This window comes from Balaenoptera ricei, chromosome 14 (genome assembly GCF_028023285.1).
Source record: "Balaenoptera ricei isolate mBalRic1 chromosome 14, mBalRic1.hap2, whole genome shotgun sequence".
NCBI classification, from domain to species: Eukaryota; Metazoa; Chordata; class Mammalia; order Artiodactyla; family Balaenopteridae; genus Balaenoptera; species Balaenoptera ricei.
The window spans coordinates 26914844-26938514 of record NC_082652.1 but is presented as its reverse complement, the minus strand read 5'-3'; the positions used below and the strand labels follow the sequence as shown (position 1 = coordinate 26938514).

Here is a 23671-nt window from a genome sequence, read left to right as displayed (position 1 = left end):
AAGAAGCCTGGAGAATGGGTCTCGAGCTTAACACTTGTAGGTGTCAGGTTCATACGCAGGTAACCACCTTCTCTCTCTCTCTCTCCTCGGCCCATCAGCTCACCCGGCGGTTGCCGCCCATCAAAGAAGCGAAGCCACGGTTGCAGAAGCTCTTCCGGGATTTCTGGCTCTATTCCGTGCTGATGGGATTCGCCGTGGAGGGGTCAGGTAGGGGACGTTTGCTGCCCCAGGGAGGACAGTGCAGAGTAAGGACCAAGGTGAGAAAGGGCCCGACCTAATGGTGCCTGTGCCCACGCACAAGACAGGCCCAGCGCGGCTGCCACCTCCTCAGGGAACACTTCCCGAAGTCGTTTAGGGTTCTGGGAACACCACATACCTTAGGGAAACCTGCCCCCGTTAGGAAACAGACTCGTTTCTGTGCCACATTTTTGGGACAGTGGCTCAACCAAAGGACCCACGACTCCAGAAGCTCAGCGTGGGCCCCGCTGGAGCTCTTCTCGAGACAGGAGGCACCTCAGCCCGCGCTCTCTTGCAGGACTCTGGCCGGAAGAGTGGTACGAGGGCGTCTGTGAAATAGCCACCAAGTCCCCCCTGCTCACCTTTCCCAGCAAAGAGCCCCTGCGGTCTGTCCTCCAGTACAACTCAGCCATGAAGAACGACACAGTCACCCCCGTAAGGATGCCCGCCTGCCAAGGATGGGTGGTACCGGGCAGGGTTTCGGGAAGCCCTCTGGGACAGTGAAGGCCAGTCCTGCGTGTCTGGTTCACGGGCACGGCGCCGGGGTTTGCATCTGGGGGAGCAGCCACGCCCACCCGTGCCCACACAGCCCTGGCATTCGTTCCCAGGCCGAGCTGAGCGAGCTCCGTAGCACCATCATCAACCTGCTGGACCCGGCCCCCGAGGTGTCTGCCCTCATCAACAAGCTGGACTTCGCCATGTCCACCTACCTTCTGTCCGTTTACCGGCTGGAGTACATGAGGTACGTGAGCTTCGCCACCCACACCCTCGATTGAGCTGGTTTTACGTTTGTGTTCCTGCCAGGCTTGGGCTTTTCTCAGTTCCTCCTAACAAGTAAGCTGTCTTAGAAAAACCAACCCCAATCCCTTCTGCTCTTCTTGTGTGCTTCTCCTTCCTGATCACTGGATGCCACGTGTAGTAACATACCAGGGGTCTGACGCCGGTGCCACCTCCCCGAGGGAACAGGTTCTGAGCTGTCACCAGAGCTGCCACCAACTCAGTGCACTTGACGGGTCGGAGCCTCTGCCGGGAACCAGCCCTCGCTGAGACGCTCTAGGGCACCCCCCGGGCTGGTTCCAGGACCACGTTGGAGCACAGACAGCAAACAGGAAGTGGGGGGCTGCTCCAAACAGTCCTCCGGGGCACCTGACACTCGGGACGCCTCTGCAACCACAGGGAGCTGACAGCTAGAAGCACTAACGTGGATGGAACGCCGGCCCCACAGACGCTGCACGAGCTCCGTGTGCTGACAGGCCCCCCCAGCAAGCCCACAAGATGGGCACTGTACACCCCACTTCACAGGAGGGAACCAGGGCCCAGGCGCTCAAAGAAGCTGCCCAAGGTCACGGTCCCTGATTTGGCCTGAGACCCACATGGTCTCCAGGGCAGTGCCTGCTGCCTCCCTGTAAAGGGAGACTGGAAGCAGCAGCAGGATGTCCAGAGCCCAGCCACCCACCCTGTGGACCCGCTGTGGGGGGCTGCAGGAGGACATTTGTTTAGGTCACAAGACAGGTGCAGTTAGATATAGAATAAAGTCTTTCTCAAACCGCTTAAAACGGAAAGTATTGATTCTTAAAGTGAGGGATATTTGGACAATGCCCCTATTTTAACCTTTATTTGGTGCCACAAGACCCTCCGGTAGATTGGATCTTGCTTGGAAGCTTGACATATAAACCATATGGAAGCTGTTTTGGGTGAGTGGGAGTGAGTCCTCCCCGCCTCAGTCCCCTCCTCCTGGCAGTCCCAGAGTCCCCACAGCCAAGGGAGCTTTGACTTTTCTTTTTTCATTACACATTTTTTTTCAGTTGTATAAGTAATAGGAGAACATTATACAAAACCGTGGAAATAGTTGAGGGAAGAAACCCACTCTGCTCACCAGCACCATCTGTAGTGGTTAGTATCATTCCTTCTGGTCTTTTTTTTTACAAAGAATATATTTTCAAAGAAAAACCAAGCCAAACCAAAACAGCAAAAGCCTGGGTCTAATCCTGGCACGTGTAGCTCCAGGAGAGGCCTCTGGGCCTGCTCGGCCTCCAGCACCTGCAGGCAGGGCTGTGGGCTGTGTCCACTCCCCGGTGTGCCCCACAATGACCCAGGGCTCTCGAGTGGGCTCTGTAGTTGGCGGGCAGTTCTGAGAGCCCAACTCTCGCCCGGGGCTGCCTGCCAGGTCCCCTGGACTCCTGTCAGCACCAAGAAGCAGCCCTGAAGCCTTTAGTCCAGAGCCTGGCTTGGATCTCAGCCGCCAGTTATCAGGAGAGCTTTCAGACAACAGCACACATTCTCGCCATGTGCACGAGGGCGCTGGAGAGTGTCTGTGCTTGAGCCCCCGGCGCCCATGGAGCCTTAATCTGAGAGGATGGGTGCGGACGTCATCCACTCGCACTGCTGAGCGCGCACCTGGCTGTCTCAGCGGAGCCCCAGATGCCAAGCGCCCTGCACCGGGGCCCTGGTTCAAGCACATGCCTTCCTTTTCTTTCTCTTCCTTTCTTCCTCAAGGGTAGGGATATTGTTTTACTTGTAAAAATGTCCACGGTGCGTAAAATAGAATAGAGAAGAAAAACATTGGATGGTAGAAAAGATGCTAAGGAGGAGAAATGCACGTCTCCGTTTGCTGGCCCTGAGTCCAGAGAGGCCCCCTGTTGCCATCTCTTAGCTTTCCCTTCTAGAAATCAGCCACGTGCTCATGCGTGTATCCCACCTGCACACAGCGGGATGTGGGATCATACCTGTTCACACCTGCCCCGCTGCACCTCGCCCTTTCCTCCCAGCCGAATGTCTCGAATATTCTGTAGGAGCACAGAGAGCTGCCTCTCATTTTGGTGACTGCCTGATGCGCCGTTGACCGATGGACATGCAGCCGGTGCTGTTAGGACCCTGTGCATGTGACCCTTAAAACCCCTGGCTTGCAGGGGGCGGCTGCCCTCACAGCCTCATCTGCCCGGACAGCATTCCATCTGCTGGGGGGCCAGAGCTTCAGACTCACTCGGAGCTCTCCCCTCTAGGGTCCTGCGCTCGACAGATCCTGACCGCTTCCAGGTAATGTTCTGCTACTTTGAGGATAAAGCTATTCAGAAAGACAAATCTGGTAAGTTGACTCCTGTGGGCTTCTCGTAATGAACTGAGATTTAATAGTGTAAAAAAGAATACTGCATCCTGTTTTCTGTCTGTGTCGAGAAAATAGTTTCATGAGGCTATGTACTACGTTGGAAAGATCAGTATAAAACATTAGACCCTAAAACATATACATCTTTCTGGCTCTGCCTCTGCTGCCAGGGGCCCGAGAGCAGAAGCACTGATGCTCAGATGTGCTCCAGCCCCCAGGTTTCAGTCCCAGATACCATCCTCTGCTGAGGGACCCTGGGCTCCTCGGACGGTCTGGATGGACCTGGGGCATCTTGTGGCCAAGGAGCAGTAGTGCCTCTCAGGCGTCTGAGGCAGGCTGAGAGGACTGAGAATCAGGCTACAGGGGCTCCCAGCTAACAGATTGTCAGAATTCGAGCATGGATACAGTATTTCTATTATCTTGCTTAAAAGAAGGGCAAATATACTAGGACGTATATATCCAAATACATTAGGAGATTACATATATATTATATATGCTTATATATACGATATCATAATTTTGTTTCTTCCACTAAAGTGTTTGTGAAGTAGGGACGTGTAGTTGTTTTTCTCATGCAATCAGGAAAGAGGGAGCAGCAAGAAAGAGCCGCATGGTCCAGGGAGAGGCGGGGCACCTGTGTAAGGTCACACCTGGTCTCAGAGTGACCAGGTAGGAAGGGCGCCCAGCAGATGATGGGCAGAGACGTCCCGCGAGCAGCCTGTTAGAGGCGCTCATTAGCGGAGAGCAGAGAGCTCGCTGGGGGGCATCCTGCTCCTTGCCGTGGGGGCTCCACGCCTCAGCAGGCCTGCTGCCCACAAGGAGACCCCACTCGCTACCACACGTTTCCAGCAGGCCAGGACCTGTGGGCCACATCTAATTTAAGACTGCATCCTTCTTTTCTGGGAGAGTTTCGGGATACAAAAGTCTGTGTGGAACATGAGGACTCGCAAGTCCCAGGATGCAGTATCCTCAGACCCTGGGCTCACAGGGCCTCGGCGTGACCAGTTCCAACAGGACGACACTCCCAGGGAGACAGAAACAGAATTAACCTCTCTAGGGTATCAAAATGTGCCCATCACCAAAACCCTACTGAGGCGAAACTAAGATAAGAATAGGAATTAAAAAAAAAAAAAAGAATAGGAATTAAAACATGAAGAGATATTAAAATTGAGGCAGCAAAGAAAAAAAATTAAATGCATGGTACTGGCACTGTTTGCCAGTTTTAGTATAAGGACACTGATAAATTGTAGCATCATTGTGTTGGTCTGTGTGCTGATTTATAAGGTATTTAAAAATTGAAGAGACTCTGAAATATTAGACCTATGCTTTAATTTAATGCTTAGAAGAATATGATGAAGTTTATAAATGTGTTTAAATATTTGATGAAATTTAGTATGCTCAATCCACAAATTTTTTTTTTTAATTTTATTTATTTATTTATTTATTTATTTATTTATTTATTTATTTATTTATTTATGGCTGTGTTGGGTCTTCGTTTCTGTGCGAGGGCTTTCTCTAATTGCGGCTAGTGGGGGCCACTCTTCATCGCGGTGCGCGGGCCCTCTCACCATCGCGGCCTCTCCTGTTGCAGAGCACAGGCTCCAAACGCGCAGGCTCAGTAATTGTGGCTCACGGGCCTAGTTGCTCCGCGGCATGTGGGATCTTCCCAGACCAGGGCTCAAACCCGTGTCCCCTGCATTGGCAGGCAGATTCTCAACCACTGCGCCACCAGGGAAGCCCCACAAATTTTTTAATGTATCTCATGTAATAATGCATTTATTCAGTAAACGGTATTAGCAATCATTTCAAGTATTCTCAGAATAAAAGTTTTTAAGAAACTAAACTAGTTCCTAAAATGTTAGGAAGAAATTATTCATGAAGTTATGTTACAGAATCTTTTTAAACAAATATTGTTTTTATTGATTGACTGCAAAAAGAAATAGCTTTTCAGATTCAATGAACAGTGTTTTACTATTCTTTTTTTTTTTAAACTTCATACCATATTTTATTTATTTATTTATTATTTTTGGCTGTGTTGGGTCTTCGTTTCTGTGCGAGGGCTTTCTCCAGTTGCAGCGAGCGGGGGCCACTCTTCATCGCGGTGCGCGGGCCTCTCACTATCGCGGCCACTCTTGTTGCGGAGCACAGGCTCCAGACGCGCAGGCTCAGTAGTTGTGGCTCACGGGCCCAGTTGCTCTGCGGCATGTGGGATCTTCCCAGACCAGGGCTCGAACCCGTGTCCCCTGCATTGGCAGGCAGACTCTCAACCACTGCACCACCAGGGAAGCCCTGTTTTACTATTCTTTTTATTTTTTTTATTTTTTATTTTTTATTTTTTTATTTTTTTATTTATTTTTATTTTATTTTTATTTTTTATTTTTTATTTTTTTATTTTTTTTATTCAAGACCCATTTATTCTCTAGTTCTGCCCACATGGAGACACACTCCTTGAAAAGGGGTTGAATCCTTCCGTTCACTTCAACACCCTGTGCTGAAAACATGTCTTCCGAGGTTTCAACTCCGAGATCCACAGTCTTAAAGCACTGATTCTTAAACCTCATCTTGATTTCTCCCCTTGGATGGGGGGAGATGACCCAAACACAGAGAAGAACAGCTCAGGACTGTGGGCTCTGCTCGCCCAGAAGACCTTGCAGCTCCCCTGACCAGCCGGCTGGAGCCAGGATTAGGGCCCTGAGACGAGGGGCGCCTGCTGGGCTGCCGCCCCCGCCCCTAACTCCCGTCCTCTTCACTAGGCTGGCTGTCACCTTTAGTTTCCCTGGAGTCTGGGGCTTCCAGACGGTCTCTGCTCACACTTCTGTATCCCGCCTGCTGCCTCAGCACTGCTGATTCACACTAGGGGGGAAAAGCACACAGAACTGCTTTTCAGCACACCAACGTTCCACACCAAAGTTATTTGATAAGCCTGCAGGTTCTTTTTCATCACAGGACACTCCCAAGGCCATGACTTCCTCCGGCTGCCCACTGCCCTTGCCAGCAGACTGGATGTGCGTGGCCACCGTGCTGAGTCAGGCACACCCCCTGGCTCCCCTCCGGCGCCCTCTCCTGGAGAACTGAGGGCGGTGCCCTGGGCGCATCAGCAGGATCTGTCCTGAAGCCAGTCCTAGAGTGACAAGAGCCACACCTGCAGGTCTATTCCACTGACCAGACGCACAGGACCGAGCTGGGCCCACGGACCTTGGTCTGGACTGTGTCGGCTGGTCATTCTTGCCTAGGTTCACAGGCCAACAGCCGCTGTCCTTCCTTTCTTGCTCATCACTGCACCAGCGGGTCACTCCTACCTGCTGCCGTCACACACCTGGCAACCTCGTGTTCCGGGGCCAGCCAAGAACTGAGACCCCAGCAGGCCCCTAGTTCCCAGCAGGCAAACTCCCCATTAAACTACTGCTGCCTAGCTGTGTTCTCGAGGCTTCAGAGCCGAGAAAGTGCGGAGAGCATAGCAAGCCGCGGCGCCCCAGCCCCGGACCCGCGATGCTCCGCGGAGGCGCCGGAACCTTGCCGCACCCACCCCCGCCAACACAAGGGACCTCTGCACCTGCCTGTCCCGCGGACCCGGGCGCACATCCGACCACAGCGACCCACGATGGAGATGCGGGGGGCAGGCGCTGGGGCGGGCGGGGCCGCGCGGACCAGCAGGCTGCCCGCCCTCCCTCCCCACCCACCGCCGGGAAACTGTTTTACTATTCTTAAAGGCATTTTTTTGAATCATGCTTTCTGAAATTTCCTGGAGTCAGTGGACACATACTTGCAGATATTCCCCAGTCTAAACAGATTATTCAATGGATTTACTCTTTTTTACACATTCTCTTAATTTACTCTCCAAGTGCCCTTGGATGGATGATTTTTTTTTTTTTTTACAAGCATCCTTGATTTGCTAGATCCACGAGGTCTGGTTGATTAACAGTGTGGGAAAATGTTTTGAGGAATGCTGAGTGATGATTCTAAGGTTAATAAATTTGGCATTGATACAGTTAGTAGTGAGGAGTCTTGGGACTTCCCTGGTGGCACAGTGAATAGGACTCCGAGCTCCCAGGGGGGAGGGGTTCGATGCAGGGGGCCCGGGTTTGACCCCTGGTCAGGGAACTAGATCTTGCATGCATGCCACAACTAAGAGTTTGCATGCTGCAACTAAGGGGCCTGCCTGTTGCAACTAAGGAGACTGTGAGCCGCAACTAAGGAGCCAGCGAGCCGCAACTAAGGAGCCCAACTGCTGCAACTAAGACCCAGCGCAACCAAATAAATAAAAATGAATAAATTAAAAAAAAAAAAAAAAAAGTAGTGAGGAGTCCTTCCCACGCCAGCACCATCAGCACACTGACGACTCGAGCAGCTTGTTCTTGCCAATGGAGAACTAATTCCCAGGTGTCTTGGGTACCATTTTTTTCTTCTGTTGAAAAATCAGTCCTTGGAGAAATCTTTTGAGAAATCACCCCAGGGACTGTGAGGTGCTGCTCCATGTGACCCTGCACAACAGTCCAGAGGTCGGTTTGACTCCTGTGGGGCTGGTGAGGAAGGACAGTGGGGGGCCCGGAAGCCCCCTCCGCTGGCAGCACAGGGATGGCCACCAACTGTCCTAGCTTCACAGGGTGTGTCATGGAGGACGCGTTGGTGTTTTCTCACAGTTCTCTCGCCAACACTATGGTTCTCCCGCTGTTGTTTTTAAAACTCTGCTCTACCCCAGCAGCACTGAGCACACCCAGTGCCCAGATTTTGGTCTCAGAACACTTCTCCAGTAAAAGGAACCCGGGCTCCGTGGAGGAATGGTGACTCTAGGGAGAGCTGGGGCAGGGAGAGTATAGGCTGAGCCCAGGGCACCTTGCAGGGCCAGAAAGTAAGGTCATGCCGAAACAAGAGGAAAAAGAGAAGGAGAAGGTGCGGAGGCGTGTCGCAGGGCCCAGGAGCCGACCAGAGGGAGCAGCCACACAAATGATGAGCGTCTGTGAGTCCCTACTGACTAGACGCTTGAATAAATAAAACACAGGGAGGGACACGCCTTCATGTGGAATTCCAGTTGCTAAAAGGAGAAAGAACGCGGAAGATAGAAAATGTCGACAAGAACCAGAGGGACAGCTGCCGCAGAACACACTGATGGATGGTTTCCAGGAGAAGTGGGGGGCTCTGCACAGCTTGACGTGTACAGGTTCTCGGGAGCCGCTGCCCCCCCCTCCCTGCCCCAGAGTGAGGGCTGGACCTGGGGACTCGCATCTGAGGGTAGAGGGAGCATTCAGGGCCAGCCCACCAGTGACGGGGGCACCGACTTCACCCTCCCCCCGATAAGATGCGACCAGGAGGGCCTTTCACCTAAAATCCCACGAGCTTGGTCCAGGCATGAACAAGCATCACACACACCTTGATTGAGGGACACCCTACAAGATGCCTGTGCCCTTCAGAAGTGGGGAGGCCAGAAAGACTGGAACAGCCCAAGGAATCAGCACAGACTACTGGGCTCAGAGCCGTGCTGAGCGGATGCCAAGGGGTGCCCTGGACTGGGTCCCGGGACAGAAAGGGGGCCATGGGGGGGAAATGCAAGTAAAGCCAAGAGTTTGGGGGACAGTGTTGTATCAGTGACAGATGAGACGGTGGTCCCCTCCACTGACGCCCTGCCTTCCTGTTGCAGGGATGATGCAGTGCGTGATCGCCGTTGCCGACAAGGTGTTCGACGCCTTCCTGAACATGATGGCAGATAAAGTAAGCCTTGTTGGAGAGCCAGCACACGCCTGCCTGGGCCGTGCGGGGCCTGCAACCTGTCTCTTCTGAATCCAGGCCAAGACCAAGGAGAACGAGGAGGAGCTGGAGCGCCATGCGCAGTTCCTGCTGGTGAACTTCAACCACATCCACAAGCGCATCCGGAGGGTGGCCGACAAGTACCTGTCCGGGCTGGTGGACAAGTGAGCTCGGTTTCCTTCTGGTGCTGTGCGTGTGTTCACGTGTGTGCACATGTGCATGTGTGTGTGCGTATGTTTGTGCATACGTCTAGATTTGGGATGCAGGGGAGGGTCGACCTTGCATCATCAGTACAGAGAAAAGTGGGCTCAGAGTCACAGCTCTCAAAGGGCGGGGCAGCCCCCACAGGATGTTGGCAAGTGAGGAGTCAGTGGCCTAACCCTCCCCTGTTCAGAGTGGTCGGTGCTACTTAGAGCACATCTCCTGACCGGGTGTCACGTCCCTGTTCTCGGGATCCCACCCTCCCTGCTTCAGGGCTCTGGGCTCGCTCTGGGATGCTCACGGCTATCCTAAGTGCTGTCTCCCAGCCCAGGGCCCGGCCAGAGGACCTGGTGGAATTAGTTTCTCCCAGGCCCTCAGGAGGAGGGGAGCTCACCCTGAGCTGGTTCCACCCTGGGCTTTCCTTGCTGTGCTGGGAGGCACGGCAGGCTCGTGGAACGGGCCCTCCCAGGTGAGGGCACTCACGGTGGGCTGGGCCGGCCTCAGTGCACTGCCATGCCGGGCCTGCCTGCAGCTCCCGCAGGCGTCCCTGGAGCCTGCAGCAGACACCATGTGCCCGTCCAGGTAGGGCTGGAGGGCGTGTCTGAGCTAGGCCACCGAGCCTGCAGCCTGCTCCCCTTGGCCCAGGGCCACCTGCTTTGAGCAGCGGGGGGTTTTCAGTGGTAAACACTGCAGTGCTACACAAGCCACGGTTGTGGAACTGTGGAAACGGCGGGCCGGCTATAAGTTACACGCAGATTTTCTATTGTGTGGAGGGGCAGCACCCCCAACCCCCCATTGTTGGAGGGTCACCTGTCCTGCCATGTTCCACGTGAGGGTACAGGGGCCCTGGTTGAAAACAGGGAGGATCCCTGTGGGGAGCAGGGAGTGGTCTGGCCAGCGCATAACCAGGATGATGGGGCCGGGGCGGCCGGGGCTGGGCAGCAGGAGGGGAGAGGGGCCTTAAGGAGCACAGCTCCTTGGACAGGTGGCTTCTGGGCCCTGAGAGGTGGCTCTGGGTGCAGGTTCCCCCACTTGCTCTGGAGCGGGACGGTGCTGAAGACCATGCTGGACATCCTGCAGACCCTGTCGCTGTCGCTGAGCGCTGTGAGTACCCCGCCCACCCTTCTGAGCCTAGCTCATGCCACAAGCGGTGAATGGGGGGTTGGGGGGCTCCCATCACAGATGGGAGGGGTGGGAGGAAGGGAGGGAGGTGCTGCGCAGGGACCTGCTTTGGAAGAGGGACCTGTGTGCTTTCAGGATATTCACAAGGACCAGCCTTACTACGACATTCCGGACGCCCCCTATCGCATTACCGTTCCCGACACCTGCGAAGCGCGAGAGGTGGGCCGGGGGTTCGAACTTCAACACAAGGCTCTGGGGGACATGGTCCAGCCCTGTGCTCACTAAGCTCTGACAGCCCGGTGCACCCTCTTCCAGAGCATCGTCAAGGACTTCGCTGCGCGCTGTGCGATGATCCTGCAGGAGGCCATGAAGTGGGCACCCACGGTCACCAAGTCTCACCTACAGGTACTTTCTTGAAATCATCAAAAAACATCCTGGGGAGCTCCTTCCAGCCGTGCAGAGAGCTGTACCCAGACAGCATGCTGGAAATACCGACAGCACTGGTGTGAACTAGCAGACCAGGAACACTGGTCCAGGCCTAGGGTAATGGGACACCCTGTGGGGTGAGCATGCTGGTCAGGGGCCAGGAGGGCAGGTGCGGTGGGACTCGGGGGGCGGGCCCAGGGGAGCCAACCGCTTATGGTAGGCAGGACTAGGGGTGCATGCAGGCTGGGCGAGGGTGGCATGGCCAGGGGCCCGGCAGGCCAGCAGGAACAGTGGCTGGCTCTGGCTCTGGCTCTGGTCCCAAGGGAGTGGCAGCCCAAGCGGGGCCATCTCTTCAGTGGATCAGGGCGGGCGATGCCAGCCTTAGAGCCAGGGTTCCCTCCCTCACCTCACACGTGCTGCACAAGGCTTGCTTTTACCTTTAAAATAACACGGCGCTTCCCCATCTCAGGAATACCTGAACAAACACCAGAACTGGGTGTCGGGGCTGTCGCAGCACACGGGGCTGGCCATGGCCACCGAGAGCATCCTTCAGTTTGCCAGCTACAACAAGCAGAACACCACCCTTGGGGTACGTGTGCCTCTGGGGAGCGGGGTCTCCATCAGCCGTGGGACAGCGGCGTCTGCGGCAGACCCCAGGCTCGGGGGAGCTGCTCACCGTGTTTCTGACGGAGCTCTAAGGTTGGTCCTTTATCAGGATCAGGTCCACGACGGACGAAGTGTCCTACTGGACACGGTCAGCACGTTTTATGGTCGTGCTGGCCTGGCCGTCCATTGGACTGAGCAGCACCCCACGTCCTTGGCTTCGTCTCGTTCTGCTCGAGGTTCGTTTAGGGGCAGCACGTGTGCTGAGGGGTTCCCTCTGAACCAGATCAGAGACTCACCTCAAAGCTGGTGGTTGGCAGCAGTGGCCTGTCCGGCAGGGGTGCGATTTGGCATCTCCCAACCCGTGGGCCCAGTGCAGGGCCTCTGCGGTCCGTGGGAGCCCAGGTGGCCACATGCACATCTGTGCTGCCTGCTATGGGGTCAGGGGAGGCCAGGCGCCCGGGTGGGAAGGGAGCCGCCCCTTAGGCAGGCTGAGGACGCGGGCAGAGGCCAGCGGGGCTCGGTCCTGGTCCGAGGTGATGTTGCCTAAAAGATTTCAGGATTTTTCCACAGAAAAGTAGATTTAGGTTAGGTTTTTCCCTTTCCTGTTGCTCAGGAGGGAAGGACCGTTTTTATCTTGTGTTTTGATCGCTGGTTGTTGGGAGACCCCGGCCCTAGAGCCCCTGCCCTGCAGAAGGTGCAGCCTGTGGCCTGGCTGACCTCTCCACCCAGAGGGGAGTGGGCTGGGGGCTGATTCGGGGCACAGGAGCGGGGTCAGAGAGATGCAAGGGAGGGTCTGGCAGCCCTGGGTCCCTCAGGACTGTGCTCAGCCTGGCGAGAGGACCCCATGTCCCCACTTCCTGGGGAGCAGGCCGAGGTCAGGGACAGTGAGTGGCAGAGCCAGTTTCCCACACATGCCTGCTCCAGGCCACTGTCTCCAAAAAATGTAATGCAGTCTCAGGTCACCTTTTTAAAAATGAACCAGCTTAAAATTTTTATGAGAAAACCGCGTATTTTTTGTTTGTGGTTCAGTTTTACTCAGTTTATATCTTTTCCCCTGACCTTCTTTCCCCCCACCCCTACCACCCCAAAATAAAAAGTTGCCCAAAACCCCAGCACCTGAGGATTGGTTGTCTCCAGTAGTGTCCGTGTATGACGACTGGCTGTGCTGGTGTGTAGGGAACAGAGCTGAAGGGACAGTGTGAGGTGGCCCTGGGAACACTGGGCAGGTCCAGCTGGAGGAGGGGCCTGGAGGGGTGGGCAGACTGGAGAGGCAAGGCCAAGGCAGGGGAAGTGGGGGCCGTGTGAGCCGAGGTCCCTTCCAAGTGTGGGCAGCCACACCAGTGGGGGTGAAGTAGCTGGTCATGGAGCAACGCTGTAGTCCCAGCTGCCTTCCGGAGATGTTTCAGAGTAAAATGTTTAAAACTCTGTTTTCCATGCGACCTGGCAGACCCCAGAGCATGTTTAGAGGTGTTTCATTTTATTTACTTGCCATCGCTGGAGATTTTAATAACCCGGGTCTGAGCGTGACAGCCTCACTGCACTGGGCTTTGGCCACGAGGGTGTGCAGTCACTGTCCCATCTCTGCAGGCGACTCAGCTCACGGAGCGGCCAGCCTGCGTGAAGAAGGACTACTCCAACTTCATGGCATCCCTCAACCTGCGCAACCGCTACGCAGGCGAGGTAGCCTCCTGCCGGGTCGGGGCCCTTGAGCATCCTCTCCTTCCTGGTGGGGGCGGGAGGTCTGTCTTGGGGGGAAGGTTTGGTTCTTGGAAGGAGTGGGAGCTCCTCTCTAGTCAAGTGTTTTGAATAAGAGAGCAGCACCTTCCTTGGGAAAAAAAGTAATGTCCGGGGCTTCCCTGGTGGCGCAGTGGTTGAGAATCTGCCTGCCAATGCAGGGGACACGGGTTCGAGCCCTGGTCTGGGAAGATCCCACATGCCACGGAGCAACTGGGCCCGTGAGCCACAACTACTGAGCCTGTGCGTCTGGAGCTTGTGCTCCCCAACAAGAGAGGCCCCGATAGTGAGAGGCCCGCGCACCGCGATGAAGAGTGGCCCCCGCTCACCGCAACTAGAGAAAGCCCTCGCACAGAAACGAAGACCCAACACAGCCAAAAATAAATAAATAAATTTATAAAAAAAAAAAAAAAAAAAAAAAGTAATGTCCGACTCAAGAAGCACGCGGCTGATCTTGTTCAGCCCACATGCAGGCAGCTCTGCTGTAGCTCAGTGTTGGATTCAGACGTCAGGGCCGGGTCCCCGCCCTCGGGGACTGTCCAGAATGGTGGGAGCAGCACTCGTTTCTAGAGGAGGAGTTCCGGGGCACCATGCGTGGTGGCGGCAGCACCCAGATGAGCCTGTTACTCCGCGTGGGCAACGAAGCCCCGTGGTCGGGGTGGCCAGGCCACATGCGCCTCCACTGACCTTCCACAGGTGTACGGGATGATCCGCTTCTCAGACGCCACAGGCCAGACGTCTGACCTGAACAAGATGATGGTCCAGGAGCTGAAGGCAGCATTGGGCGCGGGTGACCCTCAGCACTACACAGAGGCCATGTTCAAGCTGACGGCCATGCTCATCAGCAGCAAAGGTACCGCCCAGGCCTGGGCCACCTTGCTATCCCAGGGAGCGAGTCCTGGCCACGCAGAGAGCCTGCACTCCCCTGGGGAGATCCCTGCGGCATCACGCACGGGACTGGGGTGGGGCTGTAAATAAAAGGCCAGCGCTGTTCCGGCCGGTGCCAACTGTCCTGCTGACCCAGGGAGGCTGTGGGTCGACCCGTCGGGGCCTCTGAACAGCATGCATTTGGTTCCAGACTGTGACCCGCAGCTCCTCCATCACCTGTGCTGGGGTCCCCTCCAGATGTTCAACGAGCACGGCATGGAGACGGCCCTGGCCTGCTGGGAGTGGCTGCTGGCCGGCAAGAACGGAGTGGAAGTGCCGGTAAGGCGCCGGCTGCAGGCGGCTGCGGGGTGAGAGGTGGAGAGCCAGTCCTGGCCCCTTGGATGACGAGCGTGGAGACCCCGGGCAAGCCCCTCACCCTCCAGGGCCTCATATGTAAGCAAGACTGTGATATTAAAGCCTGCCCACAGGACTGTCACTGGGACCAGAGGGAGTGCGTTAAAGGACCCAGTGGTGCCTGAAGCTGTTATTTTTCCAAAGCTCGGCAGGGGGAGCCATTTCTCCGCTAGTGGACGCTTGTGTTTATCCACAGTGACCCGCGTCCTACCTGCCGACTCTGGCACAGCAGCCCTCCTGCTGGAGGGGGCCCACGGGGAGGGTCTACACATCCTTTCAGCTGATGGGATGAACACCTAAGAACAGATTTATTTTTCAAAGATCCCATTAACTTTCACGGTAATGGGATTTGACATGTTTTTTCTGAGTTTCTTAAGATAAGTTGAGATATGTGGTCAGAAGGAGTGTTCTGTGTTTTTTGCCCCTGAGGGTCAGCTGGATAACTTCCAAGGATGGAACTGGAGTGTTCGAGGCGTGGAGGTGGCCGTAGTCATACCTCCTCACGGCGTTTGTGTCCAGCTCACAGTGCTGGGCGTCTGTGGAGGGGCCAAGTCGGGTGTGTGGGGAGCAGAGGCACTGGCCCCTGCCCCCCAGGAGGGAAGTCGGCTGGGTCTGGGCTCTCGCCCAGCTGGCTGTGCTGTCTTCAGCTTTCCAGGGCAGGTCCCTGCCTGTGTGTCGAGGATGATGGCAAGGGGTCTGCGCAGAGTCTTTGTGAGGATGAGCCGACCTGGCCCACCTCGTGGCAGCTGTTGTCACTGCAGGGCGGGGGCTCCTCAGTCATAGCTACGTCCCGCCCCGTCAGGACCCGTGCGTGTATTGTTTTCATCTGTGTTCATTGCTCTGCGTGATACACGCCTTGTAACAGTGCTGTTTGTGTTGTCAAACGCTTTTCCTAAGCCTTATGGGTGTATCCAGACCGTTTCCCGTCCTCACATACCTCTGTAAGCCTGGGTCTGTAGTTCTCCTCAGCGCTTCCTGGGCTGCAGGTGGCGGGAGTGAACTCGCAGCCTAGTTCACCTTCATCTCGTGCTTTGGCTGTTCTTCCTGGGTCTGTGGTCCTAAGTTGCCTGTGGCATGTTACACACATCTATCATCTGTTGGCTTGCATTGTTCCTGGGGAGAAATCCGCAAATTACCATCCTTTCTCAGTATGTGCTATTGTTTGTTTTTCCTTTTAGCTATTTTTAGGTTTTTTGTATCTTTGATTTTTAATAGTTTGACTCTGTTGTGCTTGGGTGTGGTTTTCTGTGTATTTTATGTTGGGATTCCTTGAACTTCCTAAATTTAGAGATGTCAGGTTTTTCATCAGACTTGGAAAGTTTCAGGCCAGTATTTCATTAAATATATTTTTTACACGGTTCGCCCCTTCTCAGTTGGGCTCCAGGGACGCCTGTGGTGCACACGTTGTGACGATGGCAGTGTCCGAGGTTCATCAGCGTTCCCTTGGGTTGTTTTCATTCTCTCTCTCGCTTTGGTCCATTTTCATTGGCCTCCTTCCAGTTCCCTGGTACTTCCTCCTGCCTTATTCATTCTGTTAAACCGTTTTTAATGTATTTTATTTCAGATATCGTAATCCTCAGATCTAGGATTTCAGTTTCTTTTTTATACTTTGTATTTCTTTCCCGAGAATTTCTGTATCTTCACCTTTTCTTTCTATCTTTTCTGGTAAATCTCTAAACATATTTATGATAATTACTTGAAAATCCTTATCTGGTTGGTTAGTTCTAGCATCAGGGTCATCTATGTTCAAGTTTGTGACCGTGGACCTGACACTGTGTTTAGAAAAACAGTGGAGACTGAGGGGCCCTGCTGCTTTATCTTCTTGTGCCTGGTGGCTGAAGTGAAGGCCGCACCCCCAAGGGGCTCATCTTGGCAAGAAGGGTGGGTTCTTCCTGCTTTACATCACACCTTCACATCCTTTTTTTTTTTTTTTTTTTTTTGGCTGAGTTTGGTCTTCGTTGCTGCGCGCGGGCTTTTCTCTAGTTGGCGGCGAGCAGGGGCTACTCTTCGTTGAAGTGCGCGGGCTTCTCATTGCGGTGGCTTATCTTGTTGCGGAGCATAGGCTCTAGGCGCGTGGGCTTCAGTAGTTGTGGCATGCAGGCTCAGTAGTTGTGGCTCGCAGGCTCTAAAGCACAGGCTCAGTAGTTGTGGCGCACAGGCTTAGTTGCTCCGCAGCATGTGGGATGTTCCCAGACCAGGGATCGAACCTGTGTCCCCTGCATTGGCAGGTAGATTCTTAACCACTGAGCCACCAGGGAAGTCCCCAAGGAGGGGTTTTAATGCCAAGCAAATTGCTACGTCATTTGGAGTCTGTCAGACTCCAGTCTGTCCCCTGCCTCTGCCATAATCAGTAGCTCGGCTGGCTTGAGGTTTCGGCCTTGGCAGGTCCGTCCACCACTCATGCCAGACCTAGTGCTGGCCCTGGGCTGTCGGGCTCATCCTTCCCAGGGAAATGTGATCTCTCTCTGGAAAGCAGCTCTTGGCAGCTCTTCACCTGCCCTCCTCAACAGCCCGACAGCTATGTGTGGGTTTGGTGTCACCAAGCTCTTGCTGTTGGCTCCTGTCTCCCTGCTCCTGGCCTCTGCAAGGACCTGCTGTCCTGGCCCACCTATGCCCCACACCCCAAAGTGGGGGCCGTTCCCCTGTATTTCTATGTCTTTAGTATCATTGCATCCTGGTTTTTCATTTTTTCTATTATCTGGCAATGTTTGCTGGTTATGGAGCAGTTGGAAGGTATGAGCACAAAGAAGAAAACAAAAATCGTCCGTTGCCCCAACTCAGAGGCGGGTGCTGCTGGAGTCTTTTGCATTTGTGGGGAGATAAAGCGTGAGCAATCTTATTGGTCTCGTATAGTACGAGGGTCTGGGCCTTCGTTCCACTGAGACAGGAAGGAATTCTGGTCCCCTGGTTCTGTAACCCGTAACAAGTGCACAGGCCCAGACTGGCCCCCACCGTCCTGCAGTCTGTAAACGCCCAGACAAAATCCTCATGGCCCTCTCTGCCCCCCGACACTCCACGGTGAGCCTTAGCGAATTCTGTTAGGTCTACCTTTTATCTTTAAAGCATCTTCAGAATCTGACCACCTCCCAGCAGCCCGGCCCAGCCCCCCGTCTCTCCCCTGCACGTGGAGACAGCCCAGCCCCTGCTTTCCCCCCGGACCCCTCCACCTTCTCTACACAGAGGAGCCAGGAAAATGGGTCAGATCAGGACCCTCCCCCACCCAGACCTGTCCATGCTGCTTGTGCTCATACAGAGCAGAGGCGGACAGTGTCTGACCAGCAAGGCCCCTCTGCCCCCTGTTGCCACCAGGCACCCTGCAATCCCTGCTGCCCCAGCCCCGGTGGGCTCCTGCTTTAGACTGCGGGCGCCGGTCCCTCCCCAGCAGCGCTGTCCTCAGACAGGTTTTCTCCAGGGCTGGTCTGAGCTGTGCCCTCCGCCTGGGGTCTCCCCAGCCGCCCTGCCTGAAACGCCACCACGCCGTCCCCACTTCCCTTCACGGCTGTTTGCCCCCAGTGGAGAGCGCCGTGCAGTCTGTAGGCTGCTTCTACTCGGCCTGGACCTGAGTTGTGTTTGTTCACACTCGTGCCCCGAGCCTGGAAGGCAGGCCCTGGCCAAGGTGGCAACCAGGACGGGGGGACAAATGGTGGGCAGGCAACCTGGCGGGCTGCTCCCTTACCCTCTATCCTGCAACACGTTTGGCTGCAGGGGCGACCGCCAGGAGTCCATCCTTGTGTCATGGACGGGCTCCTGTCTGTGCTGGACTCTGTCCTCACCTCATGGCCTCCAGATGGCTTCTGTGCCTGCAGGCAGGGAGGAGGGCAGAGGCGAGCATCACCTCCCTGCCTTCTTCCTCAGGGCTCCCCCAACTCCCACTGCTCACTGCTGCTAACGAGTGGGCAAGGGGACCTGAGCAGCCATGGAGCAGGAGGAGGGGTGGGGTCCCCGCGTCCCCGCAGGGGCTCTGGATGCCCTGGAAGGAGCCGCTGGCTGTTGTCAGGCCACAGAGGCTGCTCCCCTGCGAACCCCTCGCCCAGGCTGGTGGGGTCACAGGCTCCACTCGGCCCCCACAGTTCTTCTCTGAGCCTGGTTAGCGGCATGAAGGTTTCGTGCAGGGTCCATGGGAGTGGAGAGGAGGAACTAGGTTCTGGAGCCCGCCACGCCCCTGCCACTGCCAGCCCGGAGGCACTGAGCAGGCAGCCTCCCCTGGGTGGTTTCCAGGCAGTGCTGTCACGGGTGGGCTGCACCACAAAGCAGGACACACTCCTGGCTGTGGTCCAGGAGGGGCTTCCGGTGAAAAAAGGCTGGAAAGTGGGATCATGGGGAGATCTTAGTGATTTTTTTTTCTTCATACCTCCCTCGGTTTTCTAAATTTTGTTCAGTGAGCATATATTCCTTTTATGATTAAAAAAACAAAACAAAACAAAAAAACCAGCAAGCCTCTTTCTGCGCCCCACGGAGGGGCTAACGCCTGCATTCTTGCAGTTCATGCGGGAGATGGCGGGGGCCTGGCAGATGACAGTGGAGCAGAAGTTCGGCCTGTTTTCTGCGGAGATAAAGGAAGCAGACCCCCTGGCTGCGTCGGAAGCCAGTCAGCCCAAACCCTGTGCCCCCGAGGTGACCCCTCACTGCATCTGGATCGATGTACGTGCCCCCCTGGCTCCCCTGTGCTCCACCCACTCTTCCCCGAGGTCGGGGGCTGCCCTGGGACTCCAGGTTGAAGACTGCCCCACCTGGGGGTAGATGGCCCATCTCTCCCCCCAGGCCCCGCCGGTCTCGTCCCGCTGCCCCACAGACCCCACCTGCCCTCCTGTGGGCCTGAGCCCCTCCTTGGCAGGCAGTGGTGGCTCGAGGGTGGGGGGCCACCTGGCCCCGCCAGCAACATGGCCCCGCCAGCAGCGTGTCCCTTTCCATCCAGTTCCTGGTGCAGCGGTTCGAGATTGCCAAGTACTGCAGCTCTGACCAGGTGGAGATCTTCTCCAGCCTACTGCAGCGGTCCATGTCTCTGAGCATCGGGGGCACTGCGGGGAGCATGAACCGGCATGTGGCGGCCATCGGGCCCCGCTTCAAGTGAGAGCTCACCCCAGGGCCTGCTCCCCCGGGTTTCCTGTGGTTGGTCACTTGTTCACCAGAAACTGACCGAGCCCCCAGTACATGCCTTTCCCTGGGAAAGGGATCCACATATGATGGCCGGGGCCACCATGCTCTCTCGGGGCTGGGGACATGGGGCAGCGTGCTGTCCACGGCAGGGAAGTGTGCAGGAGGTGCTTCACGTGGGGACCCGGCCAGCCAAACGCTCGGGGTGGGCAGCAGCAAAAGGATTCTGGTGACACATTGGAGAGGGAAAAACGGCCAGCTGTGTGGCAGAGCCTGGTGTGACAGCTCAGGCCCATTACCCTCTGAGGCCGATTGTGCCAATTGCACACCAAGCCCTGTGCAAAACCAGCCACACCGGGGGAGAGCACACACCCCCATAGGCAGCATGTGGCCCAGTGGGCCTCAAACCAGGTGCGGTGGTCAGGGGCGCTGTGGACACAGCAGGAGGGCCTGGCCTGGCATGGGGAGGGCTCTTGACTGGGCCTGCAGATACCTGGGGGGTCAGATGGAAGGAGGGTGAGGGGCCCCTGCAGGTGGGCACCACTCCCCCTACCTGTTCCCCTCCCTGAGCTCTTGACTCATGTTCCTGCAGCCCACTGGGCACCCCCTCGGGCCGTGCTTCTCAAACCAGTACCCAAGGGCTAGTTCTCTTTTTCCCTAATTTCCAGTCTGTCATGGACCTATACTTTTACAAATTGCAATGAGAATGGGTTAATAGGAGAGGATCCATGCTGGACCGTCCCAGCCATGGGAAGTGGCCATGGAGACGAGCAGGAGGGCTGCCCGTTCCTGACCAGCGCGTCTGTGGATGCCTGCAGGGCAGCCCTGATCTTGCAGAATCCAAGCAGATTGTTCTTAGAACCTGAGTTCTACCTTCGTAGTCACCGTAGGTGATGGTACCTCAGGGAGTGGTTTGCAGTTCGTGGGACCAAAGCTTCTGGCCGAGGGGCAGAGTCACACACATGTTTTCCCCCCAACAAAAGTGAAGGTTTAAAAAACCTTTCGTAAGGCATCAGGGTACAGTAATCCGAGACAGGTGACCACCTGCCCGATCCACAGCCCTGGCAGGAGGGCTCTGCCGCCCGCAGGTGGGCCCTGAGCTCAGGGAGAGGTTTGCAGGGGGCACCACTCGCTGACCGGGGCCCTCTTGCAGGCTGCTGACCCTCGGCCTGACCCTCCTGCACGCGGACGTGCTTCCCAATGCGACCATCCGCAACGTGCTCCGCGAGAAGATCTACTCCACTGCCTTCGACTACTTCAGGTGCTGCCCCCACCCCCTCCAGCCCCCAGGCCTGGGTCACTCGGCCTGCTGGGTGCCAACCCCCCGCTTAGCGGCCCGACTTGTCATTAGGAGGCTGCGCGCCCCACCTCGCCGCGCTTCCTGACTCCTAGGCCCTGGCACTCACCCTCGTCCCTGGCTGTTTGCAGTTGTCCCCCAAAGTTCCCTACGCAGGGAGAGAAGAGGCTGCGTGAGGACATAAGCATAATGATTAAGTTCTGGACCGCCATGTTCTCAGATAAGAAGTACCTGACCGCCAGCCAGCTCGTTCCCCCAGGTAAGCCCCAGCCTCAGCCATGCTGCATGGTCACCGGAGGCCCACGCCTGCCCGGTCACCTCTTCTCTGGTGCTCCTGGGGAGCAGAAAGGAGGGCAGGGTCTCTAAGCAGACAGGCAGACACCCCTTGGTGTAACTTCGCAGCGCCGGGCCGTTCACAGGGGCCCCCTGCATGCCCGACAGTCTGTATTGGACTACGGCCTGTGTGCTGGGAGGGATAGGGCACGGTCCATTGTCACCTGGTGGGGCCAGTCTTACCGGCAGGCGACTCCAACATGGGGGTCGTGGGAGCGTCCCCCGAGGACAGGCACTTGCCCTGCAGCAGTTGGGGACCAGGGGCAGTTGTCTGGAAGAGGTGACGTGTGAGCTGCATCTCGGAGCATGGAGGGTGGACGGGGTCAGGGAAAGGCGCTGAAGTGGGAGCCGGCAGCCGCCCCACAGGAGGAAGCCCTGCTCTTGTTTCTCTGAAGCATGTAGCTGGTCACGCGCCCAGGCTGGGGGAGGCGCGTCTCCGTAGGCAGACCCACGCGGCCAGCCTGGCCGCCAGGAAAGGGAAAAGCAGGCACAGTGGTTGTAAGCAGCTCTTGGCTCCACTCAGAGCAGGGCAGGCAGCCCTGCCGTCTGTCCCCACGGGTCCCCGAGTCATCGCCATGTAGGAGGACACTGGGAGGTCAGTGCCATAATTGATCAAGGCAGCTCCTCGATTTGCTTTGATTTGGGCTCAGGGGAACGTAACACACTTTAGAAAGCTTCCATCTGCAGTGGTTCATGAGGAACTTTGCAGACACCTGGTTCGTCCAGGGAAGCCGTCACCGGCCGTCTCCCCCACCTGCTCCTCCACAGCTGCCTTGTCTGTGGTGAAGGTTCAGGCACCTCTTTCTAGAATGCCTTGTCTGCCCACAGATAACCAGGACACCCGGAGCAACCTGGACATAGCGGTCGGCTCACGCCAGCAGGCTACACAGGGCTGGATCAACACCTACCCGCTGTCTAGCGGCATGTCCACCATCTCCAAGAAGTCAGGTCGGTGGGGCTTTGCTGCCGGGTCCCTTGGGTCCTCGGGGTCATGGAGCAGCTCCAAGGGACACTCTGTGCCCTCCCCCCTCCGTCCCCAGGCATGTCCAAGAAGACCAACCGGGGCTCCCAGCTGCACAAGTACTACATGAAGCGCCGGACGCTGCTGCTGTCCCTGCTGGTGAGGCCCGTGCGCCATGCCTGCAGCGCCGGGGTGGGTGAGGGGCGCAGGCCATGCAGAGGCGCATCCGTGTCTGTGTCCCTCACCAGGCCACTGAGATCGAGCGTCTCATCACGTGGTACAACCCACTGTCAGCCCCGGAGCTAGAGCTGGACCAGGCCGGAGAGAGCAGCGTGGCCAACTGGAGGTCCAAGTACATCAGCCTGAGCGAGAAGCAGTGGAAGGACAATGTGAACCTCGCCTGGAACATCTCTCCTCATCTGGCCGTGCAACTGCCAGCCAGGTGGGCTGCCTGAGAGGCCCTGCCAGAGGTCCAGCACAGGGCACCGGGTGGGGGGAGGGCACGTGTCACAGCCAAGGACTGTAAGGGGAGAGCCATCGTAGCCCCAGACGCTCCCCAGTCCTGTGCAGTGGTGGGGTCTATCCCGCCAGGGGCCCAGCACCCCAGAGCCCGAGGAGATAACATCAGGGCACCCCAGGGCCTCACCTTGTTTGATGAGGAAAGGAAACACCTGTGGTTACTCTGGGAGGTAGGCCTGGGAGGTCTGGGTTGGTTCCTGGGTGGCATCTTCAGGCAGCAGGCTACTCAGAGGGGCGGTTGGCAGCCGAGTGTCCTGTGAGCTGTCCTGAGGCAGCTCTTAACAGGGACAGGACTCAGGCTGGTAGGTGCTGAGAGGGGCTTCCCAGGCCCCCTGTGCTGAATCCCAGTATACTCCATGTGCCTGCGTGCAGGGTGGGCCTTTCTTCCCCGGAGCCCATGCTGCATACTTACTGCTTCCTTCTTCGGGTCCTAAGTCCTCCTCAGGACAGGATCGCAGCCTGATGGCATTTAGGCAGCAGCTGCCTGCCTTAGCCTTGGGCGGTCACACCTGAACACTTTGCACCCACCCTCCCACCTGCTAGGGTGCCTTCTGGCCCACAGGTGCCACACCATGGATGAGCTGCTTTGGGGGCCAGGCCAAGGGAGGTGTCCTTAGAAGGATCATTCCTGCTCCAGGGAGTTCTGCCCTTGGGTCACAGCCGGTCACAGTCAACACCATGTCAATAGCTCCAGTGCTCAGATGTCACTGGGGGTTGGTCCACATCCCTCAGTCCAGGGCTCCCCTAGCCTCCGTCTTCGGTGTCTGCCACCCACACCCTCTTTGCCTGCAGGTTCAAAAACACAGAAGCTATCGGCAACGAGGTGACCCGTCTGGTTCGCTTGGACCCAGGAGCCGTTAGTGACATCCCCGAAGCCATCAAGGTAGCGTGGCGGGTAGTGTGCCAGGGCCTGGTCCTAAGCGCACAGAAACAGAGCTGCCTCCAGGGATGCCTGGAGGCGAGGAACACAACCAAAACCCACTGACCTCAGTGGTACCACGATTTTTCCGATCTC

General features: G+C 56.6%; 1 protein-coding gene across 3 annotated transcripts in view; it reads left to right on the top strand.

Moving 5' to 3' along the window:
• PI4KA (phosphatidylinositol 4-kinase alpha) overlaps window positions 1–23671 on the top strand; it is a 97762-nt gene that overhangs the window by 63264 nt on the left and 10827 nt on the right. For all 3 annotated transcript variants that reach the window (XM_059893628.1, XM_059893627.1, XM_059893629.1), the window contains 21 exons: window positions 99–207; window positions 536–672; window positions 846–979; window positions 3240–3322; window positions 8976–9046; window positions 9122–9246; window positions 10306–10387; window positions 10541–10624; window positions 10721–10810; window positions 11301–11420; window positions 13025–13117; window positions 13868–14024; window positions 14250–14377; window positions 18935–19093; window positions 19368–19519; window positions 20700–20807; window positions 20975–21102; window positions 22005–22124; window positions 22217–22296; window positions 22386–22579; window positions 23449–23539. In XM_059893628.1, coding sequence (XP_059749611.1) covers window positions 99–207; window positions 536–672; window positions 846–979; window positions 3240–3322; window positions 8976–9046; window positions 9122–9246; window positions 10306–10387; window positions 10541–10624; window positions 10721–10810; window positions 11301–11420; window positions 13025–13117; window positions 13868–14024; window positions 14250–14377; window positions 18935–19093; window positions 19368–19519; window positions 20700–20807; window positions 20975–21102; window positions 22005–22124; window positions 22217–22296; window positions 22386–22579; window positions 23449–23539 — 2445 coding nt within the window. The remainder of the gene's footprint in view (window positions 1–98; window positions 208–535; window positions 673–845; window positions 980–3239; window positions 3323–8975; window positions 9047–9121; window positions 9247–10305; window positions 10388–10540; window positions 10625–10720; window positions 10811–11300; window positions 11421–13024; window positions 13118–13867; window positions 14025–14249; window positions 14378–18934; window positions 19094–19367; window positions 19520–20699; window positions 20808–20974; window positions 21103–22004; window positions 22125–22216; window positions 22297–22385; window positions 22580–23448; window positions 23540–23671) is intronic.